Source organism: Lissotriton vulgaris, chromosome 2_1, assembly GCF_964263255.1.
Source record: "Lissotriton vulgaris chromosome 2_1, aLisVul1.2, whole genome shotgun sequence".
NCBI classification, from domain to species: domain Eukaryota; kingdom Metazoa; phylum Chordata; class Amphibia; order Caudata; family Salamandridae; genus Lissotriton; species Lissotriton vulgaris.
Window position 1 is genome coordinate 869,157,326 of NC_141687.1, and position 27,679 is coordinate 869,185,004.

Here is a 27,679-nt window from a genome sequence, read left to right on the forward strand (position 1 = left end):
CCCATCCCTGGAGGAGGGGAAAATGGGTTGGACTTCAGACAGTTCCACATCCACCTTCTCTCAAAGGTAACAGCATGTGGACTCACTCTGCTCCCACTACTCCGCAGGGGCGGTCTGGGTTCCACACCCACAATTGTGGGGGCATGTTAGTGAACTCTAATCTGCACTCTACACAGCCAAGTATGGGTCAAGGCTAGCTATCAAGATAGTTTCCGATTAAACTCCTCGACTGCCTTATTAAAATGAATGTGTAACCAAGCCACTCGCATGATGTGTATATATATATCATGCGTACGAGCCACAAATGTAAATGGACATGTCTTGCTAATGTTTGCGCAGTCAAAGGGTTTATGCTTATTCAGTGGACTTGGGGTCGAGAGTGGTACATCGTTTAATACAGCCCATTGACGAATACACTGATGGGGCAGTGACACCCATGCTTTTGAAATAGTTCATTTGTAAACGCTCTCATGCTTTTTTCAACTAAAATGTATATCTTGAAGAAAAAAAAGTAAGTAAATACTTCTTTGTCTGTGGAGTTTATATTGTGGGCATTACCAACCCATGTTTCCTAGGTCTGTGCTTTTTCCTTAAATAAAGCTTAAGTTCCAATTGCAGCATTTAAAGCACTAATATACCTTTGGCAGTCCTTGCTGCACCCCCCCCCCTTCCCCCTTACATATTGTAAATGGTGTGCACCGGATTTTAAACACTTGCTTTTTGATACACCACCAAAAGTTATGTTATTCAAATACTGTCTGATATTTCGAGCAAACAGTGTCAGCCAAATTCTCTGTTCACCTGTCCTAAACAAGCATTAAAAATGCAAAAGATCTCACCTTTTATTAAGTTAAAGCCATTTGCTTTGCTATATAATAACATTAGGAAAGCAAATGGCTTTAACTTAATCAAAGGCAAGACCTATTGCATTTTCAATGCTTGTTCTTAAAGCACTTCGACCACAGATCAAAGCTTAACTCCCACTGTAACCCCTCACACAAGAACCTTGCTTCACAATCACACTCTAGCTCTACCTGGCCATCCAGGATTCCACCTCTCAAACCAATAAAGAGAGGCTTCCGGCTTTCAAATGCTAGCCAGCTTCTTTTTCAGATTTATATAGCGCAAACTCGACCCGAAGGTATTGGAGCGCTTTTCATGAGCACCGGTTACGTTACACAAGGTCACAATCATTTTTTTGTAGGCACACGGAGATTAAGTGATTTGCCCAGAATCACAGGATGTGAGGTCGACCCCGAGGCTTGAGCGTTAGTTTCCCAACTCCAATCAATCAATCAATCGATCACAGGCATTTATATAGCGCACTACTTACCCGGAGGGTCTCAAGGCGCTAGGGGGGGGGAGGGTGGGGGGGAGTGCTGCTACTGCTCGAAGAGCCAGGTCTTGAGCTTCTTCCTGAAGGAGAGGTGGTCTTGGGTCAGGCGCAGGTCAGTCGGTAGGGAGTTCCAGGTCTTGGCGGCCAGGTAGGAGAAGGACCTTCCTCCCGTTGTCATTCTTCGGATGCGGGAGACGGCGGCGAGGGCGTGGCTGGCTGATCGGAGATGTCGTTTGGGAGCGTAGAAGTTGATGCGGTTGTTGAGGTAGCTGGGGCCTTGATCGTGTAGGGCTTTGTGTGCGTGGGTGAGGAGGCGGAAGGTGATTCTTTTGTTGACGGGGAGCCAATGCAGGTCTCTCAGATGTCCGGAGATGTGGCTGTGTCGTGGGATGTCGAGGATGAGTCTGGCTGAAGCGTTCTGGATCCGCTGGAGTCTCTTCTGGAGCTTGGCGGTGGTTCCGGCATAGAGGGCGTTGCCGTAGTCCAGTCGGCTGGTGACGAGGGCCTGGGTGACCGTCTTCCTGGTCTCGGTGGGGATCCACCGGAAGATCTTCCGTAGCATGCGTAGGATGTTGAAGCATGACGAGGAGACGGCGTTGACTTGTCTGGTCATGGTGAGGGAGGAGTCCAAGATGAAGCCCAGGTTGCGTGCGTGGTCTGTCGATTTGGGTGCGCTGCCCAGGGCGGGGGGCCACCCGGAGTCATCCCAGGCGGAGGGTGAGGGGCCCAGGGTGAGGACCTCCGTCTTGTCTGAGTTCAGTTTCAGGCGGCTGGTCGTCATCCACTCGGCTACGTCTTTCATCCTTTCGTGAAGGTTGGCTCTGGCGCGGCGGGGTCGTTGGTCAGGGAGAGGATCAGCTGGGTGTCGTCAGCGTAGGAGATGATGTTCAGGTTGTGTTGGCGTGCGATGGCCGCGAGGGGGCTCATGTAGACGTTGAAGAGGGTGGGGCTCAGCGAGGATCCTTGAGGGACGCCGCAGATGACTTCGGTGGCCTTTGACTTGTACGGTGGTAGACGGACTCTCTGTGTTCTTCCGTTGAGGAAGGAGGTGATCCAATCCAGTGCCTTCTCCTGGATTCCGACGTTGCTGAGGCGCTGCACTAGGGTGCGGTGGCAGACAGTGTTGAATGCCGCGGAGAGGTCTAGGAGGATGAGGGCCGCTGTTTCTCCGTTGTCCATCAGGGATCGGATGTCATCGGTGGCAGCGATGAGGGCGGTCTCGGTGCTGTGGTTGGCTCGGAAGCCCGACTGTGAGGGGTCGAGGGATCCATTCGTCTCGAGGAAGGCGGCCAGCTGCTTGTTGACGGTCTTCTCGATGACTTTGGCTGAGAACGGGAGGAGCGAGATGGGGCGGTAATTCTTGAGTTCGGTGGGGTCCGCTGTAGGTTTCTTGAGTAGAGCGCTGAGTTCAGCGTGCTTCCAGCTCTCCGGGAAGGTGGCGGTGTCGAAGGAGGTGTTGATGATGTCCCGCAGGTGGGGTGCGATGACCGCGTCGGCCCTGTTGAAGACGTGGTGAGGGCAGGGGTCGGTCGGAGATCCGGAATGGATGGAGTTCATCAAGCGGATGGTGTCTTCGGTGCTGGTCGGAGTCCAGGCGTGTGAGGAAATATAAATTTTATGGTCAAGTTGTGTTCCCTAGCGTGTACCCCACCGTCTCCATGTACCAGCTTAAAGTGCATGTAATTTCCCTCCTGTGCCAGCTATGAAGACGCAAATACATTTGCGTCCAACGTTAACATGTCCTCTTTCAGACCCACCCTGAATGGGTTGAATAGTCCGTTCCTAAGTATGCTATGCCAACGTCTTTTTGTAGTGTACTTTACACGTTTTTCAGCTCTGGCAAAGTAGGCCCTGAATTTCTGCCATCAAGCCTTTTTCTGGCTTCTGACTCTGAAAGCCCCAGCCCAGGCTGTCTCTGTACCCGTGAACTCTGACTTACTTCCAGCGCGGCCCACCGCGCTTAGCTCCGCCTGCTGCCTGCCAAGACTGACTACAACCTTCAAATTATCTGTTCCGCTCCTCGAAAATACATTCCTGCCTACTAGTTTAAGTAAACATCCCCCAGCTGCAGAGCCGAAGGGCCGGCCTGTCTCCGTGCAAGTAATTCATAGCCTCTGTTACCATGCTCCCATGGAAGGCCCATGCCCCCACGCTTCTCATGCAGACACTTAGGCGCTTATACACGCACTCACAGTCAGTATAGAATAGCTTCTGCCCCAGAGACCTTTTCCGTTCAGATAATATGGTTCCCAAACATCAGATATCAGATATGATAGAAGTACAAGCTGATCTGACATGCCAGACTTCTGTCTCTTTCCGTCAGTGTAAATGTCAAGCCCCCTGCACCCTCCAGTTTCACGTCAATCACACGTCATGCAGCTGCGCGCGCATCCAAGCCTCCGATTTCTGCTGACATTGCAACATTTCTGTTTAGTGCCACCCCCATATGACACCTACCTGTGACGTTTCTAGCGCACACCTCTAGTTCACGCCTAGTCCACGCCTTCTGATTACGTACTAGTAACACGTGGATGCTGTTATCTTGTCTTCTCTCAGCTGTTACGCCTCCTATATTGGTTTCTATGGTGTAAATTAAGTATATAAGCTATGTATTGTCAATAAAATATTGCTCTATCCCTTCCTGAACCCTTTGTGGTTGCAGGAACCTGATATCCAGTTCCGGAACGATTCCTTTTTAAGGAATAAAACCCCTAAGAACTCTAACACCACGGACTCTGTTTCTTTCTTTTCCGATTGAGTTATTATTGATTAAGTACTTACCTGCATAGAAATTAAGACGGTAAATTAAATATTTACGACATTTTGGCGCCCGAATAGGGACCCCTCCCCCACCCCACGCGCCGGTTGGTGCGTTACAAGCTCTGTCCCCTGCCATCAGTTAGAAGGAAACTACGCGTACCGGCAGGATTTCCTGTATCTCCCTCTGGCCCACGGAGGTGACGAAGACTGCGATCAGCACCCAGACGAGGCGGTGAGGAGTGCGGAGGATCCCGACCAGAGCCTAGCCGAAAGAAGCAAGGTCCGAGGTGTCAAGAGGCCCACCAGTTTTTCCGAAGTTTTCCGAAGTATCCACGTGTCGAGTCGAGTCGAGTCCTGTCCAGTCGAGTTTTCCGAGGCCTTCTGTTTCCGTGCTTCCCGGTGAGTACCATTGCTGGGACGTATCTAGACGGGTTTGGGTACACAAGTCCGGTCTGCACTGTTTTTAGACAGTGTATCTGTACTGTTTAGCAGTACATCCGTTATTTCAAGTTTTTGCACTGTTCTTAGCAGTGTATCTGTGCTGTTTAGCAGTACATCCGGTATAGGGGGGTAGTCATATATGTCTCAAATGTCTTTTTATGTGATTAATGTCGTGGTATGAGTGCGACTGTTTTTAATGTGCATTATTGTGTTCTTGTATAACTAGCTGTATTCAGTATTAAGTAGCAAGGATTGAGCATTCAGTACTAAGTAAACAAGATGCCGTTTTTCAACAAGTTAAAGCAGATAGGAACTAGGAAAGGGATACTAGAGGAAGAAATTCCTATCCCCCCTAGGGACACTCCTGGAAATTTTATGTACCATAAGCATGGCATAGATGCCATATTATATCTAGATTTATGGGCCGATTATACTAAGCATCTAGACGAGAGACACAGATGGCCTGTTACCGGAACATGGGATGCCGAGTGCATCATGAAGGTAGAGGAAGCATTATGGAAAAAGAAAGCCAGACAATCTCAGAAAGACGCCATAGAGTTTTGGCGTAAGGAATCACATAAGCGTGCTGAAAAAGAACTACGTAGAGAAGACAGACTTAAAGAATCAGATAAAGCCCAGGAAAACGAATTAGTTACTGAAGGGATCCGAGTAAAATCAGAGCAAGTAGACCGTGCACGAAACAATCTCGTAAACGGTATGTATCTCGCGGCCGAGGGTTCGCCTGAGGCCATTTCAGAAATACCAAAAAATCTACCGCCACCATTGGTTCCAACTAAAGTAACTCACAGGACCACTAAAGACATATTCCTGAATTCCTATCTAGAGGATGTAGCACCCGCTTACACCAATCTGCCTGTTCGCGCCCCGCCTACTGACGGGGACGGGGGTGTCAACCCGCCTCCAGACCAAATTCTGCCTCAACTGCAACCAGGTTTCCCCGTTCGATCGGCCATTCCTCCACCTCCACCACTTCCCGCACCTAAAGCTGATCTACCGAAACCACGTCTACCTGACCCCACTAAAAGACAAATTCAAGTTCAGATACAGACGCCACAGAGAGATAATGTTCAAGCTTCCGCCTCAGGAGGTGCGATGGGGGGTCTTCGGACCCCGCCATTAACACACAGATTAAACCTTAAGGATATACAGAGTCCTTTCACGTTCAAATCACCCCGCCTCGACATACTCAAAGAACAACTTACAGTTTGCAGATATGATCCAGTACCCGGCAAAGACGATAGAATGATGATGGCATCACTACGGTTACGATCTGCTACTGATTTCCTGCTGTTATTTGCAGGAATGAAGGAGCGCCTAGATAGAATATATCAGTTTGTTCAGACTGGGAAAGACCCTGACAGTATTAAGGATGCCATGGAGCATAAGAAAGTTGACACTCAAGCATATATACTACGTTTTTTCATAAATTGCCTAATAAGAGAACGAGACAGGCCTGAGACAGATCAGGATGAATTAGATGCACTCAACAGGTGGGGTCAAAATATATCTGAAGGAAAACACGACAAGGGGACTTGCATAGCCAGAATGTACAAGAAAATAAGAAAAGCAGTGATAGACATACACGAAAAAGAGAAAGAAAAGGCTTCCTCCGAGGGGGAAGAAGAACCTGAAGAACCAGAAAAGACTACAGATACTATAGCGTATGTAGGTAAGGGAACTTACCTTAGGAAAGGCATTCGTCCAGAAAGCAAGAGAGTTTTTCTCTCTGCCTTAACAAACCCAAATTCTCCTGAACATCAGTTCCAGGAGACTGATAAAAGGCTCCGAGAACGAATGGGGTACCATGTACTCAATTCGATGGATGAACAAGAACTAGCCCGGTCAGCCATATTATGGACTGACAATCCGGATATATACAATGATGACACCGTAGCGCAGACATTCCTGAACCTTTCCCCAGACGAGCAGAAATTAGCAGGTGTATACATGATTCAGCACCTCCTCACGAAATACAGAAACCAACATTCTGATCCAGGACCCTTACACGAAACATTAGAAGCACTACTCATGGATAGATGGAGAGGTCTAAGTACCAAGTTAATACAAATAATTCTAGAACAACGACATAGATATAACACTTTCATAAGCTCCGAATATGTTCCCGCTCCGCCCCCAGAAAGAAAAATGTATCATATGGAACGTCTGCATGGCATTGAAGGTCAGAACCCCTTACGAGAAGTACATCCAGTTATGGGTGAGGATCATACCTTGAAACGTGTGTATGTACACTCGCCTCTGACTAAGTTAGAACTGTTAGAAATGAAGAAACCAGTCCCGTGCCATGATAAAGACCCTGCAGGTTTTCACAGAGAGCTTAAAGACATGTTACTAATGGGGGATTACACATATGAAGATATCATGAAAATGTTAAAGGTACTGCTGCCCACGGGCATCTACGAGAAACTCAAGGAAAAGGAATGGGAGGTGGGAGAGAAAAAGATTGTATGGGCAGAAATAGAAGACGAAGAGAACAAACGTGTCCCCGGGGTAGGCCTTGGGGAGAAAACTAAAGCATTACCAGGTTTGATAGTACAGGTTCTGCCAAGATTACTGAAAACAAGAAAGGAAGACTGGGATGCAATCTCAGCATGTAAACAGAAACCCGACGAAGATACTAGTGACTTCTATTCAAGATTCGAGAAATGTTTTATTATTAATAGTGGTCTTAAACCAAGTAGCGAGTCGTACCCGCATCTTTTTGTATCAAAGTTAGTTGAAAATTCCCTGTTAGCAGTTAAAAACCGTGTATACAAGGTTGAGAGTACATGGCAAGCAAATACGCCATCACAGATGTTACAAATGTTACAATACCATCAGAACAGAATTAGAGAAGAACAGGATCAGGAACAGAAACGTATGAAAGACACGAAAATGAAAATGCTAGTAGCCCAGTCGGTCCCAACCGACGGCCACAGAAAGGGTACGACCCAGACAGGTCACGCCGCAGCTCCCGTTAAAGGGACATGCAACTATTGCAAGCAGCCAGGTCACTACGTACATGAATGTCCAGTTCTGAAACATAACATATCAACAGGTAAAACTAAAGAGAGACCGCATCCACCAAGACAAGATCAGGCCCAGCAACAGACCTCACAGAATGTACAGCCCATGCAGAACACGCAGCCTATGCATGCTTCACCTCATACAGCACAGACAGTAGCAGTGTCACAGCCACAGCCCATTGCCGCGACTCAACAAGTTTCCCAACAGATGTACCAGTATGCCCAAGCTGCTTACCCCGATTACCAACGATACGCATGAAACAGCCTAGAGAGGGAGTTGGGTTTGCCTCTTATTGAAATTCCTGTAGATCAAGAAGGTCCTTATGTACACAGTCAAGTATTGGGAAAAGACAGAAAGTTTTTAATTGACACAGGGGCAAGCCGCACCACAATAAGCCATGACGAAGTTCCAGGGGCACCCCTCTCAGGTTCACAGAATGTTTCCCTTGGTTTTTCAGGACAGCCCATTGTAAATGAAGTATCAGAACCAGTCCCCCTGGCTGTGGGTCCGTTATCACGTGTTACAGACTTGTTACTTACGAAATCATGTCCAGAAAATCTGTTAGGAATAAAAACATTGAAGGCTCTAGGAGCTATAATATGCTGTTCCCCGGAGGGAGTTAGACTCTTTCTGCGGGATTTCAAGGGTCATTATGTATTACGAGAGTTTGATGTCAGATTGAAAAATGTACCAGATCACTTGTGGGCAAAAGGCCCAACTGATGTAGGTTGTATGCATATCACACCATACCGTGTTACACTCAAGACAGGAGTTGTTTTACCACGAATCAGACAATACAAGTTACCACCCGATGCTGTAGTGGCTTTACTGGAAATCATTGAAGAGCTCATTGCCCAAGGAGTGGTCGTAGAGACCGACTCCAATATCTGTAATTCACCCATCATTCCAATTCTTAAACGTACTGATCCCAATGCACCGCCAGTATATCGGCTGGTGATTGATCTGCGAGAACTGAATAAATGCATTGTACCACAGTACCCTGTGGTCCCCGATATCTCTTCCCTATTGACTGCTATTGATTCTGAAGCAACGTTCTTCACTGTAATTGACCTCAAGAACGCTTTCTTTAGTGTACCCATTGATCCAGAGAGCCAATACCTCTTCGGATTCAGTTTAAATGGACGAAGTTTCAAATTTTCCCGCGCACCTCAAGGATTCACAGAAAGCCCCAGCATCTATAGTCAAGCACTGAAAAGACAACTAGATTGTATTCAAATGCCAGTTAACACCGCTTTACTACAATACGTCGATGATCTGCTGATCACCGCACGAAGTGAGCCCGAATGTGAACAAGCATCACTGACAGTTTTACATTTCCTGGCCGACAAGGGACACAAGGTGTCTCCTTCGAAGCTACAATTCTGTGTTCAGCAAGTTGTGTACTTGGGTCCCTTGCTGTCCAAAGTGGGGAGACAGCTCACTCCCGATCGCATTCAGTTAATTGTAAATATGCCACAACCCCAGACACAAAAGGAAGTGCGGGCCTTCATAGGCCTCACCTCGTACTGCAGACAATGGATTCCTCAATATGCATTTCTAGCTAAACCACTCATCCAGTTAACGACACAGGAGGCAGCGACTTCGACTGTCCTCCCTTGGACCCAGGAACACACACAGGCCTTTGAGGAATTAAAGAAAGCATTATGTCGAGCACCAGTTTTAGCGACACCATGTTACAGTAAACCGTTTACACTTTTTGTTACAGAACGTGATGGCACAGCATTGTCTGTCCTCACTCAAGACCAAGCAGGTTCACATAAGCCTTGCGCTTATTTTTCAAGTATATTGGATTCAGTAGCCCAGGCACTCCCTGCGTGCTTAAAGTCAGTAGCAGCAACAGCATTAGCAATCAGACAGAGCGATTCAATTGTTTTAGGCCATCAGTTAACAGTACAAGTTCCACATGCTGTAGAGGCTCTTTTAAACAGAACCCAGACTCAGCACTTGACTATAGCACGACTGACAGGTTACGAATTAACGCTATTCCAGCCACACATAGAAATCAGACGCTGCAGCATTCTGAACCCTGCAACACTGTTACCTTCAATTATGACAGATCCAGCCCCGCATGATTGTATAGAGATCATTAATGCAGTAACAAAGCCCCGACGAGACTTAACAGATGTTCCACTGACAAATCCAGACCTGACACTTTATGTGGATGGTTCATGTATGAGAACAAGTACAGGAGAATTAGTGGCCGCGTATGCAGTGACCACTGAAACCGAAGTAAAAGAAACACATCGTATTGACACACTGTCCGCTCAAGCGGCAGAGCTTATTGCTCTGACCCGAGCCTGTATACTAGCCAAGAACAGAAATGTCAACATATACACTGATTCCCGTTATGCGTTCGGAGTTGTACACGACTTCGGAATGTTATGGCAAGAACGAGGTTTTTTGACCTCTCATGGTGCCAAGATCCAACACGGTCCCCTCATTCAAGCACTGTTAGAAGCAATACATCTGCCTTCAGGCATATCCGTCATGAAGTGTAAAGCACATACTAAAGTTACAGATTCTGTTTCCCAGGGTAACGACCTGGCAGACCAGACAGCAAAACATACAGCATTGACGCACACTCAGACAACTGACATGACAAAGACAATAGGACCGACAAATTGTATGACAGTCAGGGATCCCACACTAGATGTAATCGATATTCAGACACATGCTACCCCTGACCAAATAAAGAAATGGACTGAACTAGGAGGGATCCAGACAGATCAAGGTTGGATGACGAAGGGAAAATCTACATGGTTTCTCCCTGACTCTATGGTTCAAGTCATGATCAATACAGCACATAGTCCAGCACATCTAGGAGAGAAAGCGATGTTAGACAGTTTACAAAATCTTTGGAGCAATAAACACTTACGAGCAGCAGCAAAACAGAAAGTGCGTACTTGCATGATCTGTTGTCAGTTCAATCCAGGTAAAAGTGTCCCTGTAGAGCAAGGTGGATTCCATCCTCCCGATCACCCTTTTGAAGTCCTCCAGATGGATTATATCCAGATGAACCGTTGTCGAGGATTCAAATATGTCCTCGTAATTGTTTGTGCACTTTCCCGTTGGACCGAAGCATATCCAGTCCCAGATTACACTGCTCCGACCACTGCCAGGCAGCTGGTTCGTGAATTCTTCCCACGGTACGGCATGCCTCGTGTCGTGTACTCAGATAACGGACAGCCATTCTCATCCGAATTAATGAAACAAGTTTCCTTGTTGCTAGGATATCAGTGGAAATTCCATTGTGTCCGACATCCCGAGGCCGCAGGCCTTGTAGAGAGGCATAACCAGACATTAAAGACCCGCCTTGGTAAAATATGTCAAGAGAAAGGGGTCGACTGGATAGTCGCCCTGCCAGTTGCACTGTTCTATATGAGAATGGTTGCCCACTCGAGATCAGGACTATCCCCGTACGAAGTGGTCTTTGGTAGACCACCGAATATGTGGGGGACGCCCATTCCTAAGAAAATTACTGATGTTGATTGCAATATGTTGACAGATTACCTTGCCTCCTTGATGTCTGCACTCCAATCATGTCGTTCACAGGTTGCCGCAGCCTTCCCTGACAACACTGATGTAAAGCCGCATGATGTCCGTCCTGGCGACCTGGTTTTAATTAGGAACTTTGACAGGAAAAGTCCGCTGGAGCCCCGCTGGAAAGCGCCGAAGACCGTCCTTCTTACTACGAGGACAGCAGTGAAAGTGGAGGGCAGAAAGGGGTGGATCCACACGAGCCATATTAAACTATGCAATGAACTGAAACCAGACCCAGACTCGTCCACCCCTTCCAAAGACTGTATCGAGCCTAGTGACTTTAAAGTTTCCGAACGAGAGAAAACTCCCCAAGAGGAGTATAGATCAAAGCTCCGATCTAGCAAGTCAGACAGTTTAATTGTTTAAGTCCTCCCCTAGGTGAATCGGTTAAATAGTTTCTGACATGTATCCCCTAGATCGAGATAGAGAGAGAGAGAGACAATTCAAGAAACGTACATATTGCAAATCACTGCGTAGTCACTGTATAGTGACATTGTTAATCATGTTTTTTCTAAGTCTTCTGATTATTGTTGCAAGTATACTACTTCCTATCTATTACCCTATTTTCAAGCGTGAACAATCTGCTTACAATGTTTCTGCTGAACATTCTTTTAGCGAGTTACCTCCACATGAACTTTCTTCCAGACTTGCGCTGCGCAACAACACATTCATTAGTATGCTACATCATTCCCATCAGACTAATAATGCTACGAATTGCTGGATATGTGGCCGACTCCCTCCCTACCAGAATTACAAGGGAGCTCTGCCCCTCTTTCCGTACCCGTTCACTCACAACGGCTCCTGTGGTGCATGGTTTAAAATAATTAATTCCTTAGATCCTGATATTGCTGTTTTCGAAGGGAGCTGGGTTTGGGGAAACTTGAACTTAGTCCTGCTCGACGTCTGTTACCCTGATAAGGAGGGACTCCCCACTAGAATAGGAACTGATCTAGAAAATGAAGTATATGGATTAAGTAATTACACAATTAACCTTATGATTCTTACTGTTGAATCCGAAGCTGCACCAGTTCTGCCCGCTATGTCAGTATTACCAGTCACTGGTGAATTATGTGTCAGGAAGAGAGGTTCAGTACACTTAGGTCATAGTAAATGTACTACTGTGGTCGAATTCAGTGATCATGGTAAATCGTCCTTTAAAGCTATCCGTCATTCCTATTTTGTTTGTGGTCATACCGCATACATACGCTTACCTCCAGATTGGGATGGTACCTGTTATATTGCATTCCTTCTGCCACCTGTTTTTCTAGCTCCTCCTGATTATCACAGAAATACAAATCTAGTAAAGAATAGACTCAGAAGAGATCTCCCGCTTGTCGACTACACAGAAACGGCATGGGAACAATACACCGATTTTAATAAAGGATTCTTTTTCTTTTTAGGCCCCGTCCAAAATAGTAAACTAATACGCAGATTAACTAGAACACTTGAAGCAGTAGTGAATGAAACTGCCTCCGCCCTAGGTAACCTAACCGAAGAGCAGTCCGCCATGCGGGTTGTTGTCCTTCAGAATCGTCTTGTTATTGACGTCATCTTGGCAGATAGAGGTGGAGCTTGTAAGGTCATCGGGTCAAGTTGCTGTGTTTTCATTCCAGAAAACGCGCCATCTGTATACAAAGCTATTACACGTCTTCATAAAATTGCTAATCTGATACATCAGAATTCAGGCACCTGGACTTGGTCCGGTTGGTTCTGGACAACGTTAACCGCTTGGGGATGGAAGATCCTATCCTTGCTAGGCATTGGCCTAGTCCTAGTATTCAGTTGCTGCCTGTGCTTACAGTGTGGGCCAGCGATTTGTGGACTGTGTGCCACATCATGCATTGAACATTCCAGTTTTCTCTCAAGACGTGAAAGAAAGAAAGAAGAGCAAATGATGTTACAAGAACAAACTGATCGATTCATGAGGATCGATATAACATGAAGGGTCCGTAGGGAACAAGGAGGGAATGAGGAAATATACATTTTATGGTCAAGTTGTGTTCCCTAGCGTGTACCCCACCGTCTCCATGTACCAGCTTAAAGTGCATGTAATTTCCCTCCTGTGCCAGCTATGAAGACGCAAATACATTTGCGTCCAACGTTAACATGTCCTCTTTCAGACCCACCCTGAATGGGTTGAATAGTCCGTTCCTAAGTATGCTATGCCAACGTCTTTTTGTAGTGTACTTTACACGTTTTTCAGCTCTGGCAAAGTAGGCCCTGAATTTCTGCCATCGAGCCTTTTTCTGGCTTCTGACTCTGAAAGCCCCAGCCCAGGCTGTCTCTGTACCCGTGAACTCTGACTTACTTCCAGCGCGGCCCACCGCGCTTAGCTCAGCCTGCTGCCTGCCAAGACTGACTACAACCTTCAAATTATCTGTTCCGCTCCTCGAAAATACATTCCTGCCTACTAGTTTAAGTAAACATCCCCCAGCTGCAGAGCCGAAGGGCCGGCCTGTCTCCGTGCAAGTAATTCATAGCCTCTGTTACCATGCTCCCATGGAAGGCCCATGCCCCCACGCTTCTCATGCACACACTTAGGCGCTTATACACGCACTCACAGTCAGTATAGAATAGCTTCTGCCCCAGAGACCTTTTCCGTTCAGATAATATGGTTCCCAAACATCAGATATCAGATATGATAGAAGTACAAGCTGATCTGACATGCCAGACTTCTGTCTCTTTCCGTCAGTGTAAATGTCAAGCCCCCTGCACCCTCCAGTTTCACGTCAATCACACGTCATGCAGCTGCGCGCGCATCCAAGCCTCCGATTTCTGCTGACATTGCAACATTTCTGTTTAGTGCCACCCCCATATGACACCTACCTGTGACGTTTCTAGCGCACACCTCTAGTTCACGCCTAGTCCACGCCTTCTGATTACGTACTAGTAACACGTGGATGCTGTTATCTTGTCTTCTCTCAGCTGTTACGCCTCCTATATTGGTTTCTATGGTGTAAATTAAGTATATAAGCTATGTATTGTCAATAAAATATTGCTCTATCCCTTCCTGAACCCTTTGTGGTTGCAGGAACCTGATATCCAGTTCCGGAACGATTCCTTTTTAAGGAATAAAACCCCTAAGAACTCTAACACCACGGACTCTGTTTCTTTCTTTTCCGATTGAGTTATTATTGATTAAGTACTTACCTGCATAGAAATTAAGACGGTAAATTAAATATTTACGACACGTGGAGGGTGGTGGTGGGGGGCGGTGGTTCGGTTGTGGCGTGCGTTGGTTGAGTGCTGAAGCTGTTGTGTATATCCGCGATCTTGTTGTGGAAGTAGGAGGCGAGGGAGTTGCAGAGGTCTTGCGATGGGGTGATGTCGTTGTTTCCGGCGTTGGGGTTGGAGAGCTCTGTGACGATGTTGAAGAGTTCCTTGCAGTTGTGTGCGTTGTTGTCCAGCCGGTCCTTGAAAGCAGTTTTCTTAGTGGCGCGGATCAGTTGGTGGTGCTTCCGGGTGGCATGCTTGAGGGCGGTCATGTTGTCCGGTGTTGGTTCCCTTCTCCAGGCTTTCTCGAGGGCTCGGCAGTTCTTCTTGGAGCTCTTGAGTTCGTCGGTGAACCATGGGGCCTTCTTGCTGCCGGGTCTGCTAGGCGGGGTCCTCAGTGGGGCGAGTTCGTCCGCGCAGTTGTTGATCCACTTCGTGAGGTTGTCGGCGGCCTGGCTGGGGTTCGCTGATCTGGCGGGGGGGGTGCTGGCTCAGGGAGGCGGCAAGCTGGTCAGCTGTGATCTTGTTCCAGCTTCTTCGAGCAACCGGTTGCTGGTGGTGGTGGATCGTCGTTCTTCTGAAGGTGAAGTGGATGCAGCTGTGGTCTGTCCAGTGGAGTCCAGTGGCGTGGCTGAAGGCGATGTCTTTGCTGGATGAGAAGACGGCGTTGAGTGTGTGTCCGGCGAGGTGGGTGGGGGTGGATACCAGCTGCTTGAGTCCGAGGTTGGCGAGGTTGTCGAGCAGGGTGGTGGTGTTGCGGTCGTTGTTGTTCTCCAGGTGGAAGTTGAGGTCCCCCAGGAGGACGTAGTCAGCGGAGGGGAGGGCATGCGGGCTGACGAAGTCGGCGATGTCCTCGCTGAATTGTGTGCGTGGTCCCGGGGGTCGGTAGATCAGGGTGCCTCTGAGGGTGGTCTTCGGGTCGGTGCGGATCTGGAAGTGTAGGTGTTCGGCGGTTTTCAGGGTGTCGTCGGTGTTGGTCGTGATGTGGATGGTGTCCCTGTGGATGATGGCGATGCCTCCTCCCATCTGGTTGGCGGTGCGGTCCCTCCGGGTGATCTTGCAGCCCTCTGGGATGGCGATGGCGATGTCGGGCGCTGAGGAGTCGTTCATCCAGGTTTCCGTGAGGAAGGCGACGTCAGGAGATGTGGTGTTGAGGAGGTTCCAGAGTTCGATGGCGTGCCTGTGGACGGAGCGGGTGTTGAGCAGGATGCACTTGAGGTGGTTGCTGCTGGTGTTCAGCTTGGCGGGTGCTGGTGTGGGGCAGGTCCGGATGCAGGTGAACTTGCAGGCATGGCAGCTGAAGGGTCCGTGGGTGCGCCTCGGGGTGGCTCGGTAGCATCCAGGGATCCCGCCGGTGTTGAGTGCGATGAGTTCGGTGGCGTTGTAGGAGAATCGGGTCATCATCCGTCGGTGGGGGCCAGGGGTCCTGGCGCTGGGTGCGGTTCGGTCGCGGACGGGCTTACCTTTGGCGCGCCTTCGCCGCACAATCGCCGCGCCCGCTGCGCGTGACCGCTGCGCGTGACCGCTGAGCGTGACCGCTGCGCGTGACCGCTGCGCGTTCGCACGGTCGCCATATATGGCGATGTGCGAGGGAGGGCGGAGCAGCTGGGAGGTGGGAGCGTACAGAAAGAAAGGGGGCGTGGTTAGCGGCGGTGGCGAGAGGCGGGGAGCGGGTGGGAGGAGACCGGGGGGAGCGAGATTCAGGCGACAAGAACAGTTAAACAGTAAACAACTTTACAATATCACAAAGCAAAGCAATACAAATGAGCAAAAAGCTCTTTAAGCAGAGGGGGACACAGCAAAAACGGCAGCAGGTCAGGCGAGCACAGCGAGACCACGCCGCTCGGTGGTAGGGGGCGTGGTCACACAGCGGCGGCCGGGGGAACGAGGCAGGCAGGCGGGAATCACACGCAGCAGCTGGTGGCAGTGCAGCGCGGGGGGTGTCCTAAACTAGGTCACACTCACCTGCGTCGCACGGTCGCCATATATGGCCAAGTGCGAGGGAGGGCGGAGCAGCTGGGAGGCGGGAGCGGGGAGGGTACAGAAAGAAAGGGGGCGTGGTTAGCGGCGGAGGCGGGGAGCGGGTGGGAGGAGACCGGGGGGAGCGAGATTCAGGCGACAAGAACAGTTAAACAGTAAACAACTTTACAATATCACAAAGCAAAGCAATACAAATGAGCAAAAAGCTCTTTAAGCAGAGGGGGACACAGCAAAAACGGCAGCAGGTCAGGCGAGCACAGCGAGACCACGCCGCTCGGTGGTAGGGGGCGTGGTCACACAGCGGCGGCCGGGGGAACGAGGCAGGCAGGCGGGAATCACACGCAGCAGCTGGTGGCCGTGCGGCGCCCTAAACTAGGGCGGCAAGGGCTGCCCAAGGGCGGCAGTCTTGTCATGAGACCAGGGCTTTAAGTGGGCCGGGTCTCAAGGGGTCTGAGCACTGGCAGTTTTTTAAAGGGGGCCTCGAAACGGGTCTCTATCGGGCTCTATTTTGAGCCCTGGCACAGGCGGTCCGTTTTTTTTCCAGACTGTAGTCACTGTAGTCCGGAAAAAAGTGCCAGGGCGCAAAACAGCCCGGTAGAGACCTGTTTCGAGACAGCAGGCACATCAATGTGCGCTCCCCACACTGCTCACTTGACATGACGTCATGCCAGGTGAGTGTTGTGGGGGGAAGGGAAATACTTTAACCCCTTGGCCGCGGCGGTAATTCCGTGGGAAGGGGGGGTGTGGGCTTATGACGGAGTGGTTCCGTCATGACTCCGCCCACTCACTAATTCGCCCGCACAGGCGGGGAATCAGTGCTGCGTGGGCAGAGCGGCCACGGCATGAAGGAACCACTCTGTCATGAGCACACGCCACCCGTGGCTAGTGACGGAGTGGTTCCGAAGGGGTTAAAGAGTAATTTTCTTTCTGGATTTCCCTTCTCTTTCTGAAACGCAAGAGCAGCAAACATTGTGGTAGGGTCACCAGGGCTTTAATTGGGAGCTTTTTCAATATTATATGTTACAAGCCATAGTTGCAGCTTATTTATCTTATGCAACTAATAACCATTGACAAAGCCAATAGTCCGGACTTGTTGTAAGTATGATGTTACTTGTTGAATCACATATCTGATGCAATGACAGAAACAGCAAAATACAAATCGGACAGCACACTATGCTAAACACAGACTTTTAGCGTGCTTTAAAGCCACGCCCCTAATTACATTGGCCACGCCCCTTCGAGAGACACCCTCCCCCGTTTTTTAATCCCACTTAAAGCCCAGCGTTAGACCACATCCTCTCCCCAAGCTTTGCCCTTTCACGCTCAACAGCTGACTAGATACGATACTTTGCTGGCAAAGCAGGAAGCTGGCCAGGTATTCAGGAAAAACGGATATTCAATAGTCTGTTCCCTCTTTAAAGCAGGGCTGCGCACGTTTACCAATGAACGCTCTCGGCCATCACCCGTTATTCGCCTCCCGCTGTCAGGCGCCAGGGAGATGCAATGTGCCAGTCACCTCTCAACCAGCGAAGCCCAGGGGTGCACGCGCCTCACCTGTGCAGTCTGTGCGCGGCGCTAAAGGAAGCAGAGCGACAGATGCGGATGATCCGGGGGCGAGCCGAGCCCTGGGGATCCCCCGGCATGGCTGCCAGAGGCGCGAGGAAGCAGCATCCAATATTGGGTCCGGTGTTGTGAAAGAAGCTTGAAGTCATGGTGGGGGAGGAGTCCCGGTGGGAGCCTATGGGCGGCCGGGAAGAGGCTGGGCGAGATTAAATGGCGAGCAAGCCAACCAAGCAGGCGCATCAGAGCTCTTTCGCCCAACTTTCAACGCCAGCTTGATCCTCGGCCCGTGTCTTCTGTAGCCTGACAGTATGCCTCCGCCATAGAACAAACCACCTCTCCGCCCAGGTGTTAGTGGTAGTTAACACACTGAGTGTGCGGTATTCTTGCACGCGTCCCAATCCACATCTTTTTAACGCGTCTATGTGTGTCCTTTTTTACTTCCTTTAAGAAGTCTAACAACACTTTATGGTCATTTAGATCTTTTCTGCATCCTCGGCCCGTGCACCTTGCTCCTGTTTCCGATTCGCAGGTCTCAATACAAGGATCATGTGGTCTTGTGTCCTGGTATCACCAGGCGGGCTGCCTTACGCACTACATGACATTGCAGAGTGCATTTTATAACCTGTTTTCTCATCGATGTCTGAGAGGAACATCTGTTTGTTCGGCTCATGGCCACCATACTTGAAGGCCACTACCCTCCTCCATCCTTGATTAATTAGCTTTAGCGCTGGTGGCGTCCCGTGCGACAATCTTTTTTGCTATCTCCCCCCATGGCCACCTTCTCCACGAGTTCCCTCACTTCTAGGCTCCACCAGTGCCCCTCATATCTACATAGTTCTTCTCTCACATGCATGTAATTTATTTTTACAGCGCTACTAATACAAGTCAGGGTGCAGTTGCACTTTTACATCACACAAACAGATTATACAGAGACAACGAATCATGCGTGTGTAAAACGGTTTGTAGGAAATGTTACATCAAATATTGAGGATTACAAGGGGTAGGAATCGCATGTCATCCCAGTGGTGTAAAGAAACTTGAGCAAAGCACCTAGGGGGTCCCTCACCCACGCTCCAGACCCAGTAAGGAGCTATCGGCCACCACCATTGCACTGTGCTGGAGGGGTCCCCCTGGAGTTCGGGCCACCTGCACCACGGGGGCTATTGTTACGCCACTGTGTCATCCATTCTAGTAAGCAATATATTTTAAAGTGTATTTGGACAGTCGGCCACATGCATCAAAGGAAATTGCATTCGCAAACGGTGCAAATCGAAAAATTCGGCCGTTTGCGAATGCAATTTCCATTTTTGGGATGCATTAACATTTTGTAATTTTCGCAATTTAAGAAATCACAAAATTGTGATTTCTTAAATTGCGATTGTATTTAAGGAATCTCAAATTGAGATTCCTTAAATGCAATGCATCAAACGCTGAAAATTTGCGAATTCGCAAATTCCCATGAAGTTGACCTTTATGGTAATTTGCGAAAACTTTGAAAAATGCACTAAAGTGCATTTTTCAAAGTTCCATTTTACACACACATGCCCTTGGGGCATGTGAGTGTGCAAAATGTATTTCTAAGCAGATTTCAGGGGTGCAACAGGGTGTCCTTTGGACACCCTGCACCCTTGAAATTGCATTCTTAATTTGCAAATTTCTAATGGTGAATTGCAAATTAACAATGTCTTTCCATTCATTCCTATGGGCCTCTAGGCCCATAGGAATGGATGGGGAAGTATTCCTTAATTGCAATTCTCAATTAGAGAATCGCAATTAAGGAATTTTAAGAAATCGCTATTTTTATAGCGATTTCTTGATGCATTGCAGTTTGCAATTCCTTAATTGCTATACCTTATTTTTCGCAATTAAGAAATCGCAGAATGCAATAATGATGCATGTGCCTGAGTAAGTGTAAAAATTTAGGTCAAAAGGTCAAAACACAGGGTCTGCCACAGGTGGCCATAGGGCTAGTGACACCACTGCAAATCACGTCAGAAGTGCTGGTGTTGAGATTTAGGTGTTGGTGGCAAGCACCGGAAACCACGGCAACCACTGTCACAAATTAAGCAGCTTTGTGCCTGCAAGTCTCAAAAGCCCCTCACCTCGATACCCTGAGACGATTCAATCGACCACAGCACCTGCCTTCAGTTGGCCATGAACCCAACTGTACCTTGGTGCGAGTGGGAATGAATGAGAGATGGCGTAAAGGGACGATGAGCCCTTATGTGCAGTAACCCCTGCTGTGCGAGTAGTCAGGCAGTGGGCAGACCAGGGGCAGCTAGCACGTATATGCACCAGTGTGGCAGGCAACAAAGTGGTGGGTGCGCGCATACAGGCAAGGCAAGTGTCAAATAATAAAAAATAATTTCACTTAACTTGCCTGCTGCATGTCCAACATCCTCCTCGATCCCGCCTCTGTTGACTACGCTTGCTCCAGCCTCCAAGAAATTCCACAAACCAATCCTAGCTCCCTGGGTGGACACTCCTTCAGGTCCTTTTGGCCTGTGCTTGGTCTCCATCCAGCTGTCTAAGACAGCTGAGTGGAGAGATGCAAAGTGCCCATGTCACTTTGGCCAGCTCAAGAGAGCCGGCCAACCTGTCATGCGTGCTTTGAAGGGTCCATCTTGCTCCTCCAGTCCTCTATGCTGACAATCAGCAGCAAAGGGTACATGCCCCCATTTATCCCGGCTGGAGGCTGCTGCACACTAAACATGAAAAAATAAAATAGCAATACAATCATTTCAATGGCATTTTATTTTTCACGTGTAGCGCCGCTGCAGCGAGCGGGGAAATGGGGTGACGCCGTCTTGACCTCAAAGAGAAAATGTAGCTGAGAAACAAATTGTGGTGAGATCCCCTTGTTCCATATTTCCTTTTAAACGTACAACTAAGGTGCGTTTTGCCAGTAAAAGCAAAAATCCTATGAGACAACCATCAAATAGGAGCGATTTCAATTACAATTTGAACCCGAAGCAGCCATAGTGAATTTATAAAGGAAGGACAGACTAGGTTTGAGGTCTGGAGATCAGGTAGTCGTGCACAAAATAATGTTTCATTTAGATCTTATACATTACAGACAGCAAGCTGGCCAACACATGTTTCACAACATCAAGGTCACTTCTTCGGGGCCACTTCATTAACTTTACAAGAATTATTTTCTAGTGTCAGAACAGACAGTGAATATAACTAGATTAAAAAAGAAAAGAATATTAAAAAAATTATAAAAGCATAACATTAGAATCACAAGTGAGTACCTCAAGCTAAATTATACTCTCCAAATACCAGTAATGGAGGTTGTATCATCATTAACAAAGATGTGCCAGAGATAAACCCATAGAACCAGTCTGAAGAAAACCTTCAAGCTGTAATCATCTACAATCAAAAGTCAGAGTACAGGTAGCTTTGGTTGTTTATGCCAGATGAGGATACAAAGTCTTCCAAAACAAAGTGACACCAAGAAAAGAAAGAAGGAAAAAGTAACCAAAAGTACGATATCATGAGAATTAGTGAGTAATCAGCGCAGTGGGTCTAAAGCAGCAAAGTGAAATATGTTGATTGAAGCGCAAAACCAAATAATAGTACACGAGAATCAAAACTTGTTACCCAGAGTGCACAAATGAAGAAAACCTTTATATCAAAATATACATACAATACCCAATATTATTTAAAATCATAATTTCTGAGTTATTAACACTTCATTTCTTTGATTGTCATCAAATGGACACACACTGATAAAGACGCAATTAGAAACCTGAAAAAACAAATAATTTGCAGCCAGATAGATCAGCTCTACTCAATGATCCTTTATGATGGAAATTGAACAATGAATCTGACACTTACTAAAATAGCTAATTAGGTTCTTATAGTGTTCGTTAGTTGAAGTGGTATTCTGTTCAATCAGTCTCACTCCTTTATTTCACAACTGGAAAGCAACTAACACCTGGGTCATAGGTTAAGTCAAGTTTGTGTGTGTTGGAAATGGCCCTTTTTGCAGGGTTATCCCTAAACTTTGTGCTTCTTCCTCCTATCTTTTCCTGACCTGTTTGTGTTGGTTTTAGGACTCTGGGCACTTTACCCCTGCTAATTAGTGCTAAAGTGCATATACTCTGTGTAAATTTTGTTATGGATTGGTGTTTCCATGATTGGATATCTGATAAGTATGGGCGAATTTTGCGGATTTGCGGTCTGCGAATTCATGCGAAATCGCAAAAAAATCTGCGAATTTGCAGATTTTTCTGCGAAATTGCAGATTTTTTTGCGATTTGCACCATACTTAACTAGAGTACTTTCTACTGGCTAATCAGTAAGCGCTACCTTGTTGGATAAATGTATAGTGCTTTTCCTACACTGCAGCTGCGTAAAGGACCAGAAGATTTGTCTCCACTGACCATGTGTGCCTGTAACTTTGCCACCACGCCAAAAGGCGCCGAGGTCCCTTGAGTGAGTTGTCCATCATAGTTGGGAAAGGATGGGAAAAACGTTTGATACTGCTAGTGTGTGGTGCGGGGCTTCTATGCGTGTGCACATGCCTCTTGTGTAAAGGGTCACTAATGTTTTGGCTGATTAAAACGCTACTGAATTTCAGCTTCAACTCGGGCACCTGTTACTTATCTGTAAGTGCTTCCTGTTGAGGTTACATTTTTGGGACAGGAGCCTAGTGCCATACTTGTAACTATTCTCTGACCCTGCTTCGAGGGTCAGAGCAGGGTCAGAGAATAGTTGCAAGTAGGCAAGGAGGCGCCACTCAGGAAGCACTTACAGGGTTACAGCAGGTGCCCAAGTACAAGTTAATTTCTTTGTAACCATTTTGTAAATGGTTACAAAGAAATTAGCTTCAACTTGGGCACCTGCTGTAACCCTGTAAGTGCTTCCTAGAAACAATTCGTCCCGCTCACGTATTCGCAGATTTTTCCGCAATTTCGCGAGATTCGCGGATCGCGAAATTGTGAAATTCCGCGAGCGGAACACATTTTTGACCCATACTTAATCTGATATACTTGTTAGTCCCTAGTAAAGTGCCCTGAGTGTACCAGGACCTGTAAATCAAATGCTACTGGTGGGCCTGCAGCACTTATTGTGCCACCCACGTGAGTGGTCTTAATAGGTAACTCAGACCTGCCATTGCAGAGTCTGCGCGCAGTTGGTCACTGCCGTGTCGACTTGGCCAGTGCACACTAGTGCCAGTCCCTAACCTTCCCTTTTCTTACATGTCAGGCACCCCTAAGGTAGGCCCAAGGTACCTCTGTGGGCAGGGTGCAGTGAATGTGAAAGGTAGGGCATGCCCGGGTGTGTGTAGCCTGTACTGATAGTGATTTACAGCCAATTTCGTTTTTCACTATTGCAAGGCTATCTGTTCCCCATTGGACAGAATAGGAAGTTTGTTTATAACATCTTATAAACATAACTGGCCCTGGGAACTAGATGGGAAAATAAAATTTAGTATGCCTGAACTGAGAATCTAACGATGCATCTTTTAGTAAAGGTAAAGGTAATTTTTACATTCTGTGTTTGAAAATACCACTTTTAGGAAGTAGATATTTTCTTGCTCAGTCATCCTGTGTGCCTCTGCTGGAATGTGGATTGCCTTTCTGGGTTTTTGGACGACAAATGGCTAGGAAGCAAGGGTGGCTCCCAATAGTCTAGGTAGGTCAGGAAAGGGCTGAATAGACCTGGGCTGTGATGGGAAGAGGGAGGAGATTTCCTTGGACTTCAAAGGGCCTGGTCTGCCATGGCAAAGCCGTCTCCACCCTCTGCCGGGAAATCACACCAGAGAAGGCAGAACTAGTTCTGGCTGGGCACAGGCACCCTCTGCCTAGGGGATCAAAGGATTTTTGGATAAAATACTGGAGCCCAGACCCCTGAACTTTAGAACTCTTTTGGATCAAGAAGACTGCCAAGAAGAAGAGCCGGAGAAGCTGTGAGGAGAACCTACCATTTTGCTGTGTTGGCCTGCAATGGCTGCTTCTGTCTTGGGCAGTGAAAGGACTGGACGGAACTTTCTGCAATCTGCTTTGTGAGTTTCTCCAAGGGCTTGAGGTAGAGCTTTCCCCCTGTTTAAGAAGTCTCAGGAACAACAAAGACTTCAAGCTCTTCTGCCCGCAACACTTGGGACTGTGTGTTTTGTGCTGCAACAGAGGAAAAGCAACTCGATGACGTCGCTGCCGACTCCGTGTCCTGACAGCAACGCCGCAACGCTGCACCGTGACCTTGGTCTTTCCGACGACGCTTGCTGATGCCGCCACCAGCCACTGCCCGCACTGCGACCTGTGGGCACCGCCTCACTTCCCGACGACGCCCTGCCATCGCAGAGGGCACCGCTGCAATGCCGCACCATGACCCTGGTCTCACAGACGATGCCTGCTGATACCGACACCGAGCCGCTGCTCACACCACGACCAACCGCACTCCGCACCGCCTCACTTCACGACACCTTGGTATCCCCAACAACAAAGCTCCAAGCTAAAATTGATGCCGCTGCTTGCACCGTGGTTCGAGGGCACCGCTTGTAAAGTTACACGACGCACCGCCCTCATACTGCACCTCAGCCTTGGCCTACCGACGCCTGCACCATCGACTCCCATTTATCAGCCGAAGACAGCACTTCAGCAACGACTACGCCGCTGCTTGCACCATGACCTACCAGTACCGTGACGAGCACCGCCTTCATCTCGCACCGCCACCCTGGTCTCACCGACAACGCCATCTGACGCACTACATGCCGGACCGTTGCACTTTGTACTGCAGCAACCAACACCTGCCGACGCCAGCGCTACTGATCCCAACAGAAAGGAGCTCGACCTGCAACGCGAGAGACTTCAAGGCCTCGGCGCCCTGCATCTCTAACAGGTACTGTTTGCGGGTCTTCTCGACACCGTAGCTGGTCTTCGACGCCGCGATCAGCCTCAACCGTTTGGATTTGTTCGCTCACGATGCTGTGATAGTCCCGGACGGGCTATCAACATCAAGGAACTGTTTTTAACGCGTATTTTGACAACTGTAGATTTTTAAGTACTGTATTGTGGATTTTTATCGTTTTGGTCTTGCATATAAAAATATTGGCTATTTTTCAAAACTGTTGTGGTGTCCTTTTTTAGTGCTTACACTGTATTACTGTCGGTTATGTGCAAATGCTTTACAAACTGCCTATAAGATAAGCCTGACTGCTCGTGCTAAGCTACCAAGGAGGTGAGCAGGGGTTATTTTAGGAGTGTAACTCCCTTACCATGACTAGAGTGGTGGTTTCTGCCTGGTTTTGGCACATGCCCTAGCCTGCCAAAAATCCAATTTCTAACAATGTGTCACTTATAGAGGTCTCAAAGTGACTTCATAGGCTAAGATATTGCTTAACGCCTGCAAAATTGCTTAATATTTTAACTCAAATTTGTTGACTATATAATAGGGAGTGCCCTCGTTGCGATGAATAGGCGGACAACCTTATTCAATGCAGCAGTGGTTTCCGTAGAAAATTACTCATGAATAACAAAAGTCTGCTATAATACAAGGATAATATACAATCCTATTTTAAGAGTATATGACGTCACAATTGCCAGGGTTTTAACTTTAACACAAAATGCTTAATCTATGCTTTACTGGGATTATAGCGTTTTTTTTATCACGTCCGCTACCATTCTCATAAACGTACACAATACCGAAATCGCACTCTTTGCAAGCTCAAAATCACTTATAACAAACTCATCCGAAAACCAACGCCTTACCGGCTCTGAGGCTTGACTTAAAGTGTCTCCTCTGCTTCAGTTTTACACTCTCTTGGGCAATTGGTCTGATGCCCAAAGCAACACTGGCACAGCAAGGGTGCACTGAGCCCTTATATGAGCAAGGAATGATAGTACAACAGCCCTAATGAAGGTTAAGTTGGACCCTCACACCTATGGGCCCCACTGCAAATACACCGGCAACACCAATGATACCTACTTCTCTGCCCACTCTACTGGGCATCGCTCCTAGGCAGGAGGTCCAAAGCAGACTGTCTGCTCCTTTGTGTAAAAAAAAAGAGGTAAAATACCCATACCTCACTCCCTTGTTGCTAGGGAACTGTTCCTGCACAGCAAGGGTGATCTAGGCCGCAACGCTAATACGGAGAATGGGCCCACCCCCACCTCTTTCTCCTAGTAACACATTGATAATTGGGTTGCAGTGTGCAGTGCCCCTTCCCCCGCCCCCACGAATGCCCCAGTGTCAATACACTTGCTGCACTTATGGTAGTGATGGCCCCTTAAAAATTGCAACTCCATCTTCAAGGAATCTCTCTGAGTAAATGGGTAAGCTGTTTTTCTTCATTTGTAAACGAACAAATTAAACCCATATATATCTCTTTCATGCTATCCATGGATTTTGCTCTTTTCTGCTTTCTCCTGGGACATTGCTTTGAAGCCCCAGTGGTCCATACGCTCAGGGCTCTACTTATGGCCCTTTTGTCCTCCTCCCTATTACTCCCTTGACTCACCTGAAAGGACAGCAGCACGTAAACAGAGGTTGAAGTTGACCGACTGTATGGGGACCAGGTTGCCCATGAGTTTCAAATTTTAAAAAAACAGTGCCCATACTTTTTGTTAAAAACAACCATCCCTGAATTGTTAAGGGGAATCTGGAGTGAACGACGGAGGGATCTAAAGTGCTTTCATTTATGGAGTCACTTGAAGCATCACAATGCCAACCATTTATTATTTTTTTGAGTTACTGTAAGGATGCTGAGTTTCGGAAGATGTCTTTTTAATGGACGTCTAAAAATTATGTGACCCTCTGGTCTCACAAACAGACAACTGCAGTTATCACATTAAAATTGAAGTTTCATCATATAAAACAGTGGATTTTCCAATAATCAATTTCATTTGCATTTATTTTTCATTTAAGCTGTGCGCATTATTTCATTTGCAGTTGCAGTGAAGATAAGAAAACAACAAAATACTGATAAAATATGTTGTTTTTTGCCATGATTCTGACCTTGCCACATCAGGGCTCAAGATCACAGTTCCTATTCTTTTTTTATGCATTTCCCCTGCTCCATGTAAATGAGGATGGCCAGAAAGCATGACAAATAAATAAAGTCGTGCTTCCAGGGCATCTTCATTAACAGGTAGTTACTTAGGCATACGCCCCCCCCCCCCCCCTAGGAATGCAGCGATGGACCCCAGGGGGCATGCCTCCCAGTTTGAAGACCTGTGTTTTAAGCTGAATTGCTACAGACACTGACATCTGCACTGTTTTTACATGTTTAAAGCAAAAGTTGCATATCATATATAACTAATGTAGATGACCAATAACCATGAGCTGTGCCCAGGCCCACTTTGGTTGCTCGCCACATGGGTACAGACCATTCCCTGAGCTCTTTGCCCATTGAGCAGCTTCAGGTTATACCAAGGGCTGCTGGGAGCAGGGAACAGTTACTTCAGACTAGGTTATCTGTGCTACGGGACATTTGAAGTGTTTTGAGTTGTGAATTCTGAGGTGCTGTGCTACAGTACTTAACCATAAATGGTGAAATGTAATATTTGGATCATAATTACAACATGTTTTTTTTATGCCTATAAGTTATTTTCTGTCATTTGTGGAAAATATATTTGGATCATAATTACATGTTTTTTTATGCCTATAAGTTATTTTCTGTCATTTGTGGAAAATAAATTAATCATGTGGATTACAGATTTCTACCAATGAAATTGCTAGAAAGTAATGTAGCAAATTACAGCCTTCAGTGGTATGATATAGAAGGGATTTCAATTCTGTTTTAAAAATGTAATATGAAAATAGATAAGATAAAAC

General features: G+C 47.5%; 1 protein-coding gene across 2 annotated transcripts in view; it reads right to left on the minus strand.

Annotated features, from left to right (window-relative positions):
* The window catches only part of LOC147731328 (6-pyruvoyl tetrahydrobiopterin synthase-like), a 67,901-nt gene that overhangs the window by 34,107 nt on the left and 6,115 nt on the right, over positions 1–27,679 (minus strand). The window contains exon 1 of one of the 2 annotated variants that reach the window (XM_086956378.1): positions 17,891–18,051. The exons of the other annotated variant lie outside the window; for it this stretch is intronic. Within the exon in view, the coding sequence (XP_086812504.1) occupies positions 17,891–18,048 (158 nt within the window). The 5' untranslated portion in view covers positions 18,049–18,051. Of the gene's footprint in view, positions 1–17,890; positions 18,052–27,679 lie in introns of those variants that run through there. 2 annotated transcript variants of the gene reach the window in all.